General features: G+C 36.3%; 1 protein-coding gene across 1 annotated transcript; it reads right to left on the bottom strand.

Moving 5' to 3' along the window:
- Positions 1-13,483: 13,483 nt before the first annotated feature.
- On the bottom strand, positions 13,484-14,068 carry LOC114087786 (keratin-associated protein 26-1-like). The gene has a single exon (XM_027929346.3). The coding sequence runs from the start codon at positions 14,066-14,068 to the stop codon at positions 13,484-13,486; it is 585 nt and encodes a 194-aa protein (XP_027785147.3).
- Between the last annotated feature and the right edge of the window lie 1,593 nt (positions 14,069-15,661).

The raw sequence follows: 15,661 nt of genomic DNA, 5'->3' as shown, positions 1-15,661 counted from the left end.
GCCATTGGATAATTCAAAGAAATGTACATATCTTCTGAGGAATAAAAAACAAACCTCCTTTAATGAACCAGTGAGTGCCTTTCAACTCATTAAAAAGGAGTTATGGAACTCTTTGCCAATTTTATCCAAAGGTTAAAAATCCTTTAGGGTAAACATAGAAGATCAAAGAAAGTTAAATTTTCCAGTAAGTGTTCCTTAAAGAAAATAATGGAACCTTCTGGTATTCTAAGGTATGAGAAATTTTATCTTCCTTTTTTTTGGTATATATGTGTGTATATATATATATATATATATATATATATATATATATATATATATATATTTTCTAATTCCACTTCCCAAGGTGCTGTTAAATGATGCAAGAATGATCTCACTATTTAAAAAGCAAAATGCATGCAAACCATGTCATGTATAACTAAAAAGAACAACAATAAAAAAGAATAATGTATGCAAATCCATATTTGCATATCAACTGAATTGCAAATATTAAGTCAAATGGCTTCTAAATTTAGCAGAGGTGACCAAAAATGGTGGAAACCATAGCATTTATGCTACTATTTTAATGAATCATTAGTGGTTTCAAAAACTGAATGGCAGATGAACAAAAGCAGAATTTGGGGGAGAAGAAATTATTGATAACAAGGCATTTTAAAAATGATAACACAAATGGGTGGAGAGACAGGAATTTGAGTGTGATTCATGCTTAACTTTTCATGGAAACTTAGTATATATGTAACAAGAGAGAGCTTTCATTAGAGTTAAATATTTTGAGAAGGAACTGTCAGGGCTGAACCATGAGTTAAAGATCTCTATCTTGTTAAATAATACCCAAGTGCATTTATTCATTTGTAACCATGGAAAATCCTTCTTAGTACTTCAGTATCTTTGTATATAAAACCAGGGCAAGTAGTATGAACTTTTCGAGAAACTGCAGATATAATGATATAATAAATGTTTAAATATTTTTCATAGTAAATGCAGATTAAATACTATTTACCTTTCTAATTTCCAGTAGTACTAATTTAAAGAGTTTCAGTCACCAATTGAACTAATGAAAAAAATTATTCTTAATTTACTTTGATGTTGCAATACATAGTCTTACAATTGTCATTGTATCCTGTACAAGCTAATGCCAAAAATGAACATTTTTATCCTGCTTAGTTAAGGAAAATAACTTGCTTGACAACAGATTACTAAGTGCTTCTCTTAAGTAAGCCATGCTCTTCTATGGCATATGTTATTATCTAGCTTCTGAAGGTTGTACATGCACTTGTTTAGAATAAGAGACCAATATTCAGAATTCTTGGATTCTAATCCTATCTCTGGGGCTAAATTAACTGCCAAATTTTTCTGAAATTCAATTTTCACATCTTCTATTTGGAGCTCATAGTAGTGTTTTCTCCAAAGGTGACCATGAGGATTGGATGAGTTAGTAAATCACAGGATAAAAAAATATAATACATGAGTAGTTAATGATTTGAAGGTGTCCTTTACCATTATAATCAGCCTATAATAATCTTTGCTAGTGTTGTGATTATTAAATGTCATTATTTTCATTCTAATTGTCACATTTTACCCAAAGTTCACTGCATTTTATAAGAATGGAGAGAGAGAGAGAGTGAGAGAGAGAGAGAGAGAGAGAGAGAGAGAGGAGAGAGAGAGAGCGAGCGAGTGAGAGTGCAAGAGCATACTTCAAGGAGTTATGGAGATAGGAAAAAAAGAAAGAAGCAGGTTTGGTTTTAGGCTTAGTGCCTTGGTGTGATCTGTATGTCTTGGAAATTTTACTTGGAAGAACTGAATACTTTAATGGTATTTCTTACCATCAACAGGGAAAGTCAACTAACAAAGAGGACATGAAGGTTAGTCAGCCTGTAGGAAAAGGGTGTTCTGGGGCTGTAGCGGAGAGGAAATAGTTTTATTTGAAGTTTAGAATTGATGATCATTGTCACCTGTTATTGATTTGATAACTGCCAAGTGGCTTCCAGATAAATCATAAACCTAAACAAAGAGAACTAGAGATAACATGGAGGATAAAGAAAAGTCTTTAGAATCCAGCTTGTGTGAGGCTTTAGGCAAGTAGTTCACCCTGTTTAAGTTTTCTTATGTGTACAACCTAGGAGAATAATGTCTTTTCATGGGTGTTGTTGGAGACCATTTTTATTTATCATTCAAGGGTATGTCCGTCACATTGAAAGTGATCAATACAGTGATTATAGTTATTGGGATATGGGAAGGAAGTTGCTTGTAAGAACAAATTTTCAATTGAATACATGGAAGAACTGAATTAATTTTTTACTTACATACAAGAGAGAATTTAGGTTCCAAGTAATAGCTATGTTCTCTGTGCAAGGATCAATGAAGGGTAGGAGGAAGGTCATTTTAAGTTTATTTCAAGAAAAAAATGTTGTATTTTCTTTTGTCAAGAAATAAATATATGTAACTTTTATGGCAGCTTGGGCATAGTAACTTGGTCTGTTCAATGCTGCTTTAGAAAACTGTGTAGAAGTGTGAATGATTTCCATGCTATTTTTCCATCCATTTCTGCTGATAATATCCCAAATAGTAAAGACTCTATGCCTGAATCACAGAATGAGAATGATTTTGGAGCTGGAACATTAAATATGTAGTGTGATCGGTAAGTAGATTATTGAAATTCTGAACATATGGAATTTTGAAGTTGTTTGTTCTTGTGGCAAAACATAATCTATTCTGAATGAAGAATGTTCATAATTCCATTTTTAATTGTTAGAAAATATAGGTGCACATTTACACCCAAGTGGGATGACATCTTCATTCAGTTTCTTGAAATCAGCTATATTACTTGGTTTTTTAAAACACTGTTTTTGCCTTAAATATATTTTTAAATAAAACCAAAAGGCCTTAACTTTTTTTTTTTAATAATGGAGACCCAAAGATTTGGTTTAATTGTTTCTATATCCTTTAAAGCAAATTTATTTAGAGTTAACCATGGAAACTTTTCTTGCTATTAAAGAATACATTAATAACATACAACACAAGAAGGCTTGATAGCAAGAATATTGTAGTGAGGAAAGAAAAATTAAAGTCACTTAGAATTTGATCAAATAAAATGGTGCAGTTTCAAAGAGCAACTGAGCTAGGAGCACCTAAGAAGAACTCATCAGTCTAAGGATGAAATTCCTTTTCAAAGCTGTCAGGCAAGATGCTGGGATGACAATGCAGTATGATCTAAAGAAATGGAGATTGCCAACCTCCGAAGGAAGAGAAGGCTGGTTGGAAACTGCTGTATTTGAAGAAAACAGGTTGACAATAATTAGGCACTTAGTTCAAGGGTGTGAAGCTACTAGACACATATCTTAGTGGTTGAAAGTCACAGAAGAGTTCAAAGGATGGCAGATGCTGGGGAACACGATTCGATGGTCAATAGTCATAGGAGATGAGGCACAGAGATTGACAATCATAAGAGAAATGGATTTGGGGGGCGACTATTATATAAATAGCAGGAACTTCAGAGATAAGAGTTAATGGGCATTGGAGACAGTGAGTACTGGAAAGATAGCAAGACATCTCACAGGTTATAGTCACACAGCTGCATAATTGGTAGCTAGAAGGCTTATCCCAAGTATCTGGGCAGTTGTCTACAAGCCAAGGTCAACATTGATTGAGCAAAAACAGAGCATCACCACTGTTCACACCAATAGAGAAGAACACAGTGGACAAGGTAACAGGAGCATTCAGTAACTCCCAAGAGAGTGGTAGCTGTATTTTCCAAAACAGCAGTTGTTGGTGACATGTATAACAGAGGCTGAAGTAAGGCTTTCAGATAAGCATCAAAGCAAAGCATAGCTTAAGTCTACATGAAACTAGATCAAATTATGCCAATGCCTGGATGGCTGTGCACCCAGTATCCTCCTCTGTCATATTTTAGGTCAATGTGCATCAACATCTCATTAGCTCATTGTTGTGCTGCCTGTAAAGATGACACCCTACTCATTTCACAAAATAAGTTCAGTTTGCCCGTTGTATATGTCTGCAATCCTAATTTTGCTCTTGTTTATCTGGCTTGAGAATGTGCAATGAAATCACCTCTGTATTTTATCTGCTTTGCTTCTGCTCCTGCCCTCAATAATGACTGACAAAAAGAGTCCATTTGAATGGATGGTTGCCCTGGTGATACCCCACCAAGAACAACAGTTAAGAAGGTACAGTCCTTGTATTTGAGGCAGAGTCCCAGTGTTGCACTGCTTGAAAAAAAGTGTTGGCTTACTCAAATAGTTTTCATACATCAACACTTACTGAATTTTGCAGGTGTAAAATATCATACTATTCCTTATATTTTTGTACTCAGCTGAGAATCTAATTGTGTGATTCTGCTCTTTCTATAATTTGTCTTGACAGTTTATTTTACATAAGATTCTTAGAGTACATTTTATAGAGCTCCACCCTGACAACTTAATATTTTTTTTCATATTTAGAAGTCAAGTTTGATTTCCAAGACTTGAGAAAATGCATGTGATATTTCTACATGATGTCAATATGACATTCTTGTTTCTACTAGTAATAATATTATGACTTCTTTTTGGTGGTATCCAATTTAAGGGGACAAACATGATACCAATAGCCATGAGCTTGTAAGCTAACATTGCAAAATTAACATATATCTTCACCTGAGAATTTGCTATGAGACTCATTTTCGTGAAATTAAACAGGGTAAGCAAAATTTTAATAGCACATTAAGAAAAATGTCTAAAGAGTGCTTACTAGACTTAGAAAAATCTCTGGACCTATTTTGGATTCTTCTCCATGAATTCAAATTAATGTTTGCCGACTTCTACTTCCTGTAGGCTTTTGCATTCTAGATACAGAAATACCTCTTCTCAAGATTATTCGCAATTGATTAACGATGATGCAGTTTAGAATGAGTGGAGGAGAGTGAAAATCCCAGGCAGCCACTTATCATGCACTTTTAGTGAACAGTTTCCTATTGCAAAATAGTTCCACATGATTCCTCAGGAGACAAGGTTTATTCCCTGGTTGGTAATCAGGTCATGTTAGATGCAGAAAATTTATCTGTGGATCAAACTTATCCCAGTTTTTTTTTTTTTTTTTCAGTTTGCAAGCTAGTGGTGAACCTGGCATAACTGTCAAGAATGAATCTCCCCTCTGAATATGAGAAAACAGAACTCAGGTGCCTGTGCCAGAGAAAACTATTCATTTCACTGGAGACATCTCTCCATGAGTTTCTAATTTTCCTACACTCTCACCACATGGTTCTGCCAGTTCTAATGCTAGTTCAACTGGCAGATGCTAAGGTTCTTGTTCACGCCATGTGAAAACTCAGGAGAATTCAGACTTTGGAGTATGACAGACCTTCTCCTGCCACTATAAACTTTCAAATATGATGACCCATGAGAAAACCTATGATGGATTACTTTTCTCTGGTCTGTGGGCTAAAGGAATCTTCAGAGAGAGAGGAGGACTTCTAGTGGTTGTTAGACATTTAATGCCCTTTTCTGGGAGGCGTTTAAGAATGGGGTGGATTGAAAATGTCTCCCTTTTGCAGCCAAAGAAAGTTGTAGAGCATGTTGGAGCATAGAAACATTAATGGTAATACCCACTGGCTTGTAAAGGCATAATATGTGAGCAAAGGAAAGCCAGGAATTTCCTTATGAAACATTCCAGGTAAAAACTTCCTCTCAATGGCTAGAGTTTGATCAGTGAAGGGAGGGGGTTGCTCAGGAGGAGTGGGCATGGGAGAGTGCACTATGCCTCATCCAGAGGCACAAGTCATTTGCGCTTATGCTAAATGCCACTAGCTAAACTGGTTGCCATAGGATACCCCAGAAGAGTAGTTGGAAGAGAAGTTAGGGGAAGAAACTTTTGAGGTTAATCAGAGAGTTGTCCTGGCCACAACCTAGCAGTTGTGCCTACTCTTTGTCCATCTCCACATATCCAAAGTCAGACTGGGAGTATAGACACTGTGCACTCCCATCAAATGTGCTTGGAACCTGGATAGGATAGTGAGAAATAGCTTTGGCAGAACCCAACATCCTGACCCATAGGACAGGTGATTGGGGACCCCAGGTCCCTCAAATCCTGTCACCCGAGTCTTTCAGAATAACAGCTTGCACTAACTGCATTTCATTAGCCCACGGGTGCCCATTATTGTCCCATGGAAAGAAAGAGATAGAAAAACACATCTCAGAAAAAATGTGGGGTGCTTGTGAAGGTGCTAACCTCAGTGACGATCTTGCTGGGGCCTCAAAATATGACACCAGTGATGAGAATCAGGGCTGAGTCCTGTTTCCCCATGTGAAGATTGAACATCTGGAAAATACTGAGACAAGCGTAGAGAGCAAGTTTTATTGAAAGAACAAAACAGAGATAGACTTCTCCAAAGAGAAGGGGCACCAGAGCTGGGTTTCTGAGGAGTGGGGGTGTCCTCCCCTTTTATAGATTTTAGATTGCCTTTGTTCTCATGTCCCCTTCTCTCCTTATCTCCTATGTGACTAGTGACCAAAAGGTGGGCCAAAAGATAGAGTGATCCCACAGGCAGAATGAAACCACTCAGGGGTACAGGCAGAAAGGGGCATCCCAGGAGACATTAATGAATAACTTTTACAACTCCCTGTAGGGAGGAACAATCTCCTGGAGGTAGGTAACCATGGCAACAAGTGGAGGAGAGTGAATGGCTCTGGAGGTATTAGCACTTTATTTCCTTTCCTTTTGAATCAGCCCCCATCTTCCTGATCTAATCTGGTCATTCATTACATACATACATACACTAACTCTCCTTTTGCCCACCCAATCCTGCCAGCCTCATCGGTTGGTGGGGGGAGCAGGGGAAATTGGCAGAAGAAGAAACAAAGAATTAAGTGGGCATTCAAATTCTTCCACACCACCTTCAATGTTAATGGGCTTCAGAGGTCTAGTCAAGTTGGCAAAGACAGTAGCCACATGTTATCAAACTGTTAGCAGCACGGGGCTTTTCAGCAACATTTTGGCAAAGTTTAATACAATTTTTACAGAAAAACCATTACAATGGGCTCCCCCAAAAGAATATTTAATCACTTCAAGCTAACAACCAATTAAATTTAAAATTTAGTATTAAATCTATTTAAACAACTAGGAAAAGGAAGAAAATGATACACATATGCCTCTATAATGTGAGTGATTTCTCTAAGATGCATCACCTACAAGTCTAATGGCTTTTGAAAGGAATTACCATTTCTCATAGTGATCTTTCCATTTCCTGCACTGAGATAATATGGTAATGTGGTCCTGTTGTGTTTTTAAGAACCTAAAGGCTGGGACTGAAAAATTCCACAAAAAAATTTACTCTTTTTTTTTAAGAACTTTTGAAAACTGTTAAAGAAACAAAAAAGTTAAAATCAGGGCAGGAACCTAAATTCTGAGACCAACTGTCAAAGTCAGATTAAGTGGTTCTCAGTGACAAAGGGGAAATTGCAAGGGATGGGATGGTAGGGGGTCAGCAATGTTTCCTCTCAGTGGGTTTTATGAGTCAGTGATTTTTTTGTCTTCCATATCCTGCAGCTCTTCTCTATTCTACTTTTCAATGTCACCCTATCTGTATGACCTCCAGAGTCTGAGACCATCATGTAACAATTATATGACCAACGTAGAGTCCTGGTAGCCTTCCTGACTCAGCCCACTCAGTTCTGCAACTGCATCATCAAAAACTGTTTGTACCAACCTATTTGCATGGTCAGAGAAATTAAGAATTTCATAGTAGAATACAGAAAATCTGAGAGCAACACCTAAATGAAGGAGTTACGTTGGTGGAAGTTCTGTCATTGCAAAAATCACTAGAAGCTTTGTAAATCACTGGGCTGTTTTCCTATGCTATCTGTGATAGTCCCATTGGACTGGCCAGTATTAGCTTCTGGAATGAGGTATTGTCTTCTATATCCAGTATGTCACCACATGTTGCCTTTAACTCAGTCTCATCCATTTGCTATTATTCCTGAAACATTGTTTCTTCTTCTTCACCTTCCTCCTTTTCTTTTTCTTAGTTACAGTCACATTTTTATATGCAACATATATAGAAGGTTTCTGCATTGATTTTAGCATGGTATCAGTCAGCCTGATTGATTAGCCTCACCTATATTCCAGATTCTCTTGATTATACGTAACAGCAGTATCTCTAGTCAGGCTTGTGTGACAGATGTAAGCAGAACATTTCTCCTATTTTGATATATTTTTATTTATTAATTTCTTAAATGTCACCAAAAAATGACATATGGTGCAGATATGATGTAAGGTCCCCCCTGTGAATTTCAACTTTTTGGTTTCAAACTGTTGTAAAAGGGATGTTTGACATTTCACATTGGGAATTTTGAAAGTCTGTTTCAATTTCTTCTCAAGGCTTCAGATCACTTCACATCAGTGTGCATCCTGTTACCAGCAGAAAATAACTGAAGAGATTGGAGTCATTGAGGGTTGAGATAAGTTTGCAAAGTTTATCTGACATTTTCCCATCTTTTCTAAGAACTTTAAGTACTCTAGATAAATAGAATCTTTCAACCTCTTATGTGCTTCCAAAGGAGATTCCTTTTCTCAGCTTGATAACTCCCAACTAGAGGAGGTTGTGTGTGTGTGTGCCTCACTTGAATTCCTCATGTTTTAGCTTAAGTTCCTTTTCATTTCTTGGTTCTTTGTAAAATTTGAAAACAAGTGATAACCAACTGGTATATAAAATCTCTTCCTCAGCATGTAGGCTTGCTGCACATGGGTTTCAAAAAGAAAACTAAAAAATTTCTTTTCAGACCTTAGTGAAAATAGATTTGGTTTCTCTGTTAAAGGAATGCATCTTGTAGGATACCATAGGTACTAAAGTTATCAAATTAAACATGGTCCCATCATTAATCATAACTAATGAACATGCAAGTTAGATACAGGACATATAATTTCAGAAGCCTGGTATCATTAATGGATGTATCACATATTGATGAAAATTCAGGGGATGCTCAAGACATACACCTAGTTGATGTGTGTTCCAATTTATAATTTTAAAAATTCCAATTATGATGACTTTCCCTCTCTGTAGACCATCAATTCTCTACGACTAATATATCTTTCTTTAGTTGCCTGGTTCACTTATCAGAGATCAAGAAACTACTGAGAAATTATATTCTTTGGTAGAAATAATTGGTGCCAGGAACAATGAAATTAACATAAAATAGTGAAAATAACATCTGAGAGTTCATGATGTTTTCATTCTCACATAGTAGTTGGTTCACATGCTAAATCTTATTTAGAATTTTTTGTAATATTTCCATATTTTCATTCAGTTTTTTTTTTTTTTTTTTGCAAACACAGATTTCTATGACTCCTGCAGTCTGAATGATAAAGGCCACACTCTTGAATATGCTTCATAAGATCTCCAGGATCTGGCAACAACATGCTTTTCTATCCTGTTCCAGAAATCCCACAGTTCAGTTTTATTTAAATGTTAAGAATTTCCTAAATCCCTACTTTTCTGAGCTCAAAAGACTTTCTGTAAGCTATTCTTGCTAGGCAACTAATTTTCCAACACATTAACACATACTGGAGCTAATCAACTTATAAAGAGGAAAGATTTATTTTGGCTCACAGTTTTGGAGGCTTCGGTTCCTGGTGAGTTCATCCCACTGCTTTTGGGTCTGTGGTAAGGCAGAATATCATGGTCATTGCAGGAAACACATGACAGAGCAAAACCACTCACTTTGTGGCCAGCAAGTGATGAGAGGGGTAGAGGAAGGAGCCGGATTATTATAGACTCCTTCAAGGGGACACCCCTCATGGTCTAAAGACCTTTCATGAGGACCCACTTCTCAAGGAATCCACTACCTTTAAATTACACCAAGTTGAGGATCAAATTTTTATCACTGCTTTTGAGAGACACTTAAGATTCAAATGAGAGCACCTTCTTTATTGTGCTTCCTGCAAATTACTCTGCTTTTTTCATATCAGGTCATAGAATACTATCTCAGAGATGCCCTGTGCATCTCTTTACTGATATCCATAAATGATATCTTAATCATTCCATTTGATTTTCTCCATGTTAATCTAAGAGATGGAAGTCATTTTCATAGCCTGTAATTGTCTTGGATATGTACAGAAAAGAGAAAGAGACATTTGTCGACTGTCAATTCCTCACTCATCATAGATATACTCTGTTGTGGGTATACATATATGTCCCAACATTGTTATTTGGGACTTCTTTTTCTTTCACATAGACATCAATTAACCTGACCCATAACAACCAATGTTCATTTGCTCACTCAATAATTTGATAGCAATATGCAGTATATCATCACATTTAAAACAACTAAGACATATAGCAGGCAAATAGCACCAACCAGAGCTGACCAGGAAGACAAGTGCTCTACTTCCTACATTGCTCTTTCCTTTTTTCTTTCCTCTGTAGAAATTTATTCACAAACTAATTAATGCATTCACACATGATATCAAACCTCTTTTCTTAAAGCAACTTGATCATATAAGATTTTACCTCACTGAGACCAGAAGCTATTTATTATTCGGGGCTGTCAATATCATTCATTGCCAATTCCTGGAACAAAGTAAGACATCAATAAGAGATTTTGAATAATGGATGAATAAAATTAGCTTTTTTAGAAAAATACTGGGATAAGAACTTTTTATTCCAAGTTACCTATTTGATATCTCTCCATCAACATTTTTTTTCTTTATTAGCCACTCAAATATGATATCTAAAATGGAATTCTTAAATTCATTCTTCAAAAATAGTTTTCATATATTTCACTATCTGAATAATCTGAATATACTAATTTTTTACTTTAATGATTAACGATTGTTACCAGCTATCAAGTTCATGGGAGCAAGAATCAGTTCTGCTGCTCAAGATTCTATCACACTACATAGCCCATTATGGGTCACATGGTAGTTATCCAATAAATATTTTTAAATGTTGCAATGATAGGAGAGAGTCATCTTTTTGAACATCTCTTTAACTTACTTTATGTATCCATTAAACTGAAAAAACACTTGACATGAATAGTTGCTTTAGATACCATATGTATAGACAGAGCAAAACAGTTTGAATGTTCCAGATAATGACTGTAGATTTTCAACATAGACAGTCCAAAAAATTGAAAGGTATTTCACAATAAAAATATGCCTTCTGTACTTATTTTCTATAAGTATATTTGATGCTCATAAATGAAAGAAATCATGTCAAAATGAGTGGGTGACACAGTTTGTGGCATATTTCCTCCACTAAAGTATGTTTACTGTTCCTTTAGACAGCAAGCTGTCCAATTATGTTGAATTTCAACCTCAATATTGTTACTGTTTTGCCTTTTTTCCCTTTCTTTTATCTCTGAGGACTAACAACACAATCAAAATTCACTGGTGTATCCAACATTGTCTATGGAGTGATGTTAGCATTCAGGTACATATTGTAAGATAAATAACACTGCTTTGAATCAAAATTTTAAACTCACTTACTACCAATGAGATCTTGAGCGAGAGGATTTATTTCACTGATCCTGTTTCTTCATCAGTAAGACAGAGGAATGGTAACAAGCTTTTGATTAATGAGAAAGATTAGGGCTACTATTTAGTAAATGCCAGGCCCCATAAATGTTAAATAAATGGCAGATGGTTTTCACCTATAATTTTCCTTGAAAGACTGGCATACAGGCAATCTGAAGTATTTTAAAATAAAAAAGATGATCATAAAACAAGATGTGGTTTCTAGAACAGAGGTGAATTTGAATTTCATCTATGCTCTGAAACTATGCATACAGACACACACATGCACAGAGGGAGACAGAGAGAGAGGTTGAGAGGAGAAGGGGTTATGGAGCTATGGAGATGTGTATATATGTTTTCTTGGGTAAATTGTTTCATTTTTCTGAACTGAGCCTTCCTTTTTTACAAAATGTAATGAAAATGCTCATAGAAGAGGGTGGAAATTAGGGTTAATGTGTTCCTGAAAGACAAATGTTTTCCATATACTAGCTGTTCTGCATACTCTCATTACAACACTGAATATCTATTTCAGATTTGGTCAAAACCAAGCCACAGTGTCTGGTAATGGACATCATGTTCATTTGCAAATGGTCATATTAATGAAATAGGGCAGTTTTAAGTTGAAATGAGCAACTGAAAAACAGGAATTTGTAAATTTCCTAATATTACTATTTTTAGGAAAGAGGACTGAAGTCCTGTAGTTATTATAGAAGTTTAAAACTCAACTGAAGTCAGATGTGGTGGCTCACACTTGTAATTCCAGTGTCTCCCAAGGCTGAGGCAGGAGGACTTCAAGTTCAAGGCCAGCTTCAGCAATTTAGGGAGGCTCTAAGCAACTTAATGAAACGCTGTCTCAAAATTAAAAAAAAATAAAAAGGGCTGGGGATGTGGTTCAGTGGTCAGGAGCCCCTGGATTCAATCCCTGGTACCAAAAATTAAAAAAAAAAATGTTAAAAAATAAAAAATACCTCAAGTGAACAAATCTGTGGTGTTGGTCAACCAAAGCAAGAGCATTAAATGTCTGAGCTCTGTCAAACAAATGAAGTACAGCTGCAAATCAGAACCTTAGCTGCAATGTAGCAATAGGTGGGAATTTTCTTCTTTTTAATCAATTCTATCTCAGATAAGTTGCTACTCTGGTGACTGCTGGTTCTACCAATTCTCTATTTGTCTCTTCTTCCTGGATATAACTTGTGTTATATACAACAGCCTCGTTGGTGGCTGGGTTAGGCTATTGGGCTACCTACCATGCTTAGCTGCAATGCAATGAAACCTCGAGGTCCATCTTGGTGGCCACATCTTAGTCAAATCTTGCTCAACTATTTCTAAATGACCTCATTGAGGGCTTCCCTACTGATCTTTTCTTTGCCCAACATTAAAAGAACAAGGAATTTTAACCGTTATTATATGTGTGGGCTTACTTGTTACAACATAATTTACTATAATTAGAAGCATCCAGCTGAGGGTAAGTTTACTATTACCTGAAGGATTTTAATGCCATATAGTGCATGAACACTGACAATCACATATTAGTCATTGTAATTTATTATTTTTATAGGTTCCTTGCAATGAATCTTTTTTTTAAACTTCTAGAAACTTTCAATATTCTTCATAGGTAACTGCCCCAAATCATCAAAGTTGCACAAAGTGGTTAACGTATTCTAAGGAAAAAACTAGCAATAAAATAAGGTACACATAAATGATAACACATGATACTCATGATGTTTATGCCAAGCTGTGATTTAATTAGAAAGAAACTAAAGAAAATTAAGCCTATCCAGGTTGAAAATCGTTAAGATTTTCTTTTTGTCATGTAAAAGTGATACAACTCCTAAATCAAAAGAAAGTCTCATTAAGGAGATTTAGCATAAAATTAGGAGATGTAACATAAGCCTGTAGAATAAAAGATTGATTGATATAAAGTTGAGTGATCTCTCAAAGCCACTAAGCAAGAGGTTGTTTCCAGCTACTTGGGATGATTTTCTTTTTAATAAGAGTACCTCCAGCCACTCAAAGAAGAGGAGTATGGTTGAAATTTGCTGTATGTGTAGTTGATAGGTCTGTAACAGTCAGACATGCAGCTGAGAGGTTGGCATCCACAGGTCAGATATCTCAATGCCTGACGATCATAGCCAAGGTAACCCAGTGGTTGTCGGCTGAAGGTCGGGTAGTGCAGGGGTTGGTAGCCATAGGACTGGTAATTTGGAAGATGGCGGTTCCAAAGTTGTCTACTGGATGCTGGAAGACAGAGACTGGAACCACAAGATGTGATAGGAAGACAGATAGTTCCTTGCTGAGATGCAGACACATTGGAAACAACTGGAGAAGAGCCAGAAGGGCTACAGGTAACCCTCTCACAGCTGGTTGATTGGCAGCTTGTGTGTTCACTGCAGGGATCCTGGCATTTGTCCTGGAGCGCGTTGCTGCCCAGGTTGCCACCAGGAGAGCAGAGGGCTTCTCCACAGCTCAAGTCAGTGGAGCAGAGAGCACTGGCTGAGGTGACAGGAGCACAATCTGTATTCTCAAGGGAGGGAGAGCTGTAGTTTTCAGAGCTGCAATTATTGTTGGACATGGTGGAGATAGATGTCAGGCCTTGATTAAATTTCAGGGAGCAAATTGCTGAAGTATGGTTGCTCCCTGCTGCACTTACTCTTTATATATTCTGGCTGCTGGGTGTGGGTTCCCTCCACAGCCCATCCTCCTGCTCATATTTCAGAACCACTGGTGAGACATCCCATTAGAGTATTATTCAGGTACAAACCAAGCACTCCTCCCACTAACCTATAAAGAATATATTACCAATATCATAATATCAAGTAACTACCTCTCCAAAGTCTATGTGATCTACCCTGTTTCAAGTTTTTGTTTTGTTTTGTTTTGTTTACAATAAAGGTCAGCTGCTCTATTATAAACTGTGTTCCTTTATCAGTCTTGACAATTTGTAGAAGTTGTTCTGAAAGCCGTGCTAATGAATCTGCATAATTGGTGAGAATTCATTTATGGTCAATGTTTAAAAAAATTTTTTATGGCCTGGGGATGTAGCACGCTGGCCTGGCATGAGCTGGGCACTAAGTTCAATCCTCAGCACCACATACAAATAAAATAAAGATGTTGTGACCACCGAAAACTAAAAAAATAAATATTAAAAGTTTCTCTCTCTCTCTCTCTCTCTCTCTCTCTCTCTCTCTTTAAAAAAAATTCTTTATTTGGGAACTTAACCTTGTGTTTCATTCTTCAGAGATTTAACCTAAAGTTGAAATCCAATTCATGGCAGGGAAAGTCATGCAAATGTCATTATCAAGTGTATCTTTTCAAAGAAGAAGGGTGACCTTGTTTATTTCTGTTAAACTCCACACCCAATGAGTCTATGTGTGACTGTGGTTTCATATTTTATTAGCATGAAACTGAAGGTGTTAGCACATGTGTTTTTATTGATTCTGTATAAAAAAGAGGCCATATCTCCTTGGATATGTGAACCTCAGTATAATATAGAAAATATAAAGACAGTGTTATGTTCATAGCCAGTTTTCCTATTACTATTTTACAAGAAGTATTCTCCATGTGTAAAAGCCTTTGAAATAATTCCTATTATTTAACTAAGGTACTATTATTTAACTAAGATAATTTAATTTACAAGTGAGTATTTCAGAACGTTTTATTTTTGTCTGTAGATTATTTAGTATTGCAACATATTTATATGTGGAAAGAAAGCAGAAATTCCTAGAAATATGAAGAAATGTGGCTTTAGACTAGTTATGTTGCTAAGCTCTATAACTCAATCTTAAAACTGTATTATTTAGAAAAAATGGGCTTGTATATCTGAAAACAAGCTTCTAGTACTACACATCAATGGAAGAAAATAATAGATCTTATATAGAACAGTTTTCTTGACCACAGGTCTTAGTCAGAGTTATCTTTCTGGATGGTGAAGCAGGAAGACATAACATTTGTGGCCAGAGCAAATATAGCCAGAATGTACAAGCTTAGTACTATGTAATTATTTTTCTCTCAGATCTAAATTTTCTAAGCTTCACTTACTTCATATGCAAACATAGGCACAGTTAACACCACTTCCCTGGTATCTTTCTGAATATAATGAAAAAAGGGTACGTAAAAGGCTTTGGCCACTGTCCACCCAGCACACCCACAGCAATCAGCCTAAGGG

Source organism: Marmota flaviventris, chromosome 8 (assembly GCF_047511675.1).
Source record: "Marmota flaviventris isolate mMarFla1 chromosome 8, mMarFla1.hap1, whole genome shotgun sequence".
Taxonomy (NCBI): domain Eukaryota; kingdom Metazoa; phylum Chordata; class Mammalia; order Rodentia; family Sciuridae; genus Marmota; species Marmota flaviventris.
This window is presented reverse-complemented; position numbering and strand designations above follow the sequence as displayed.

Excerpts from the sequence above, each read along its gene's own strand:
- LOC114087786 (XM_027929346.3), bottom strand. The coding sequence starts at position 14,068 with ATGTCCAACAATAATTGCAGCTCTGAAAACTACAGCTCTCCCTCCCTT.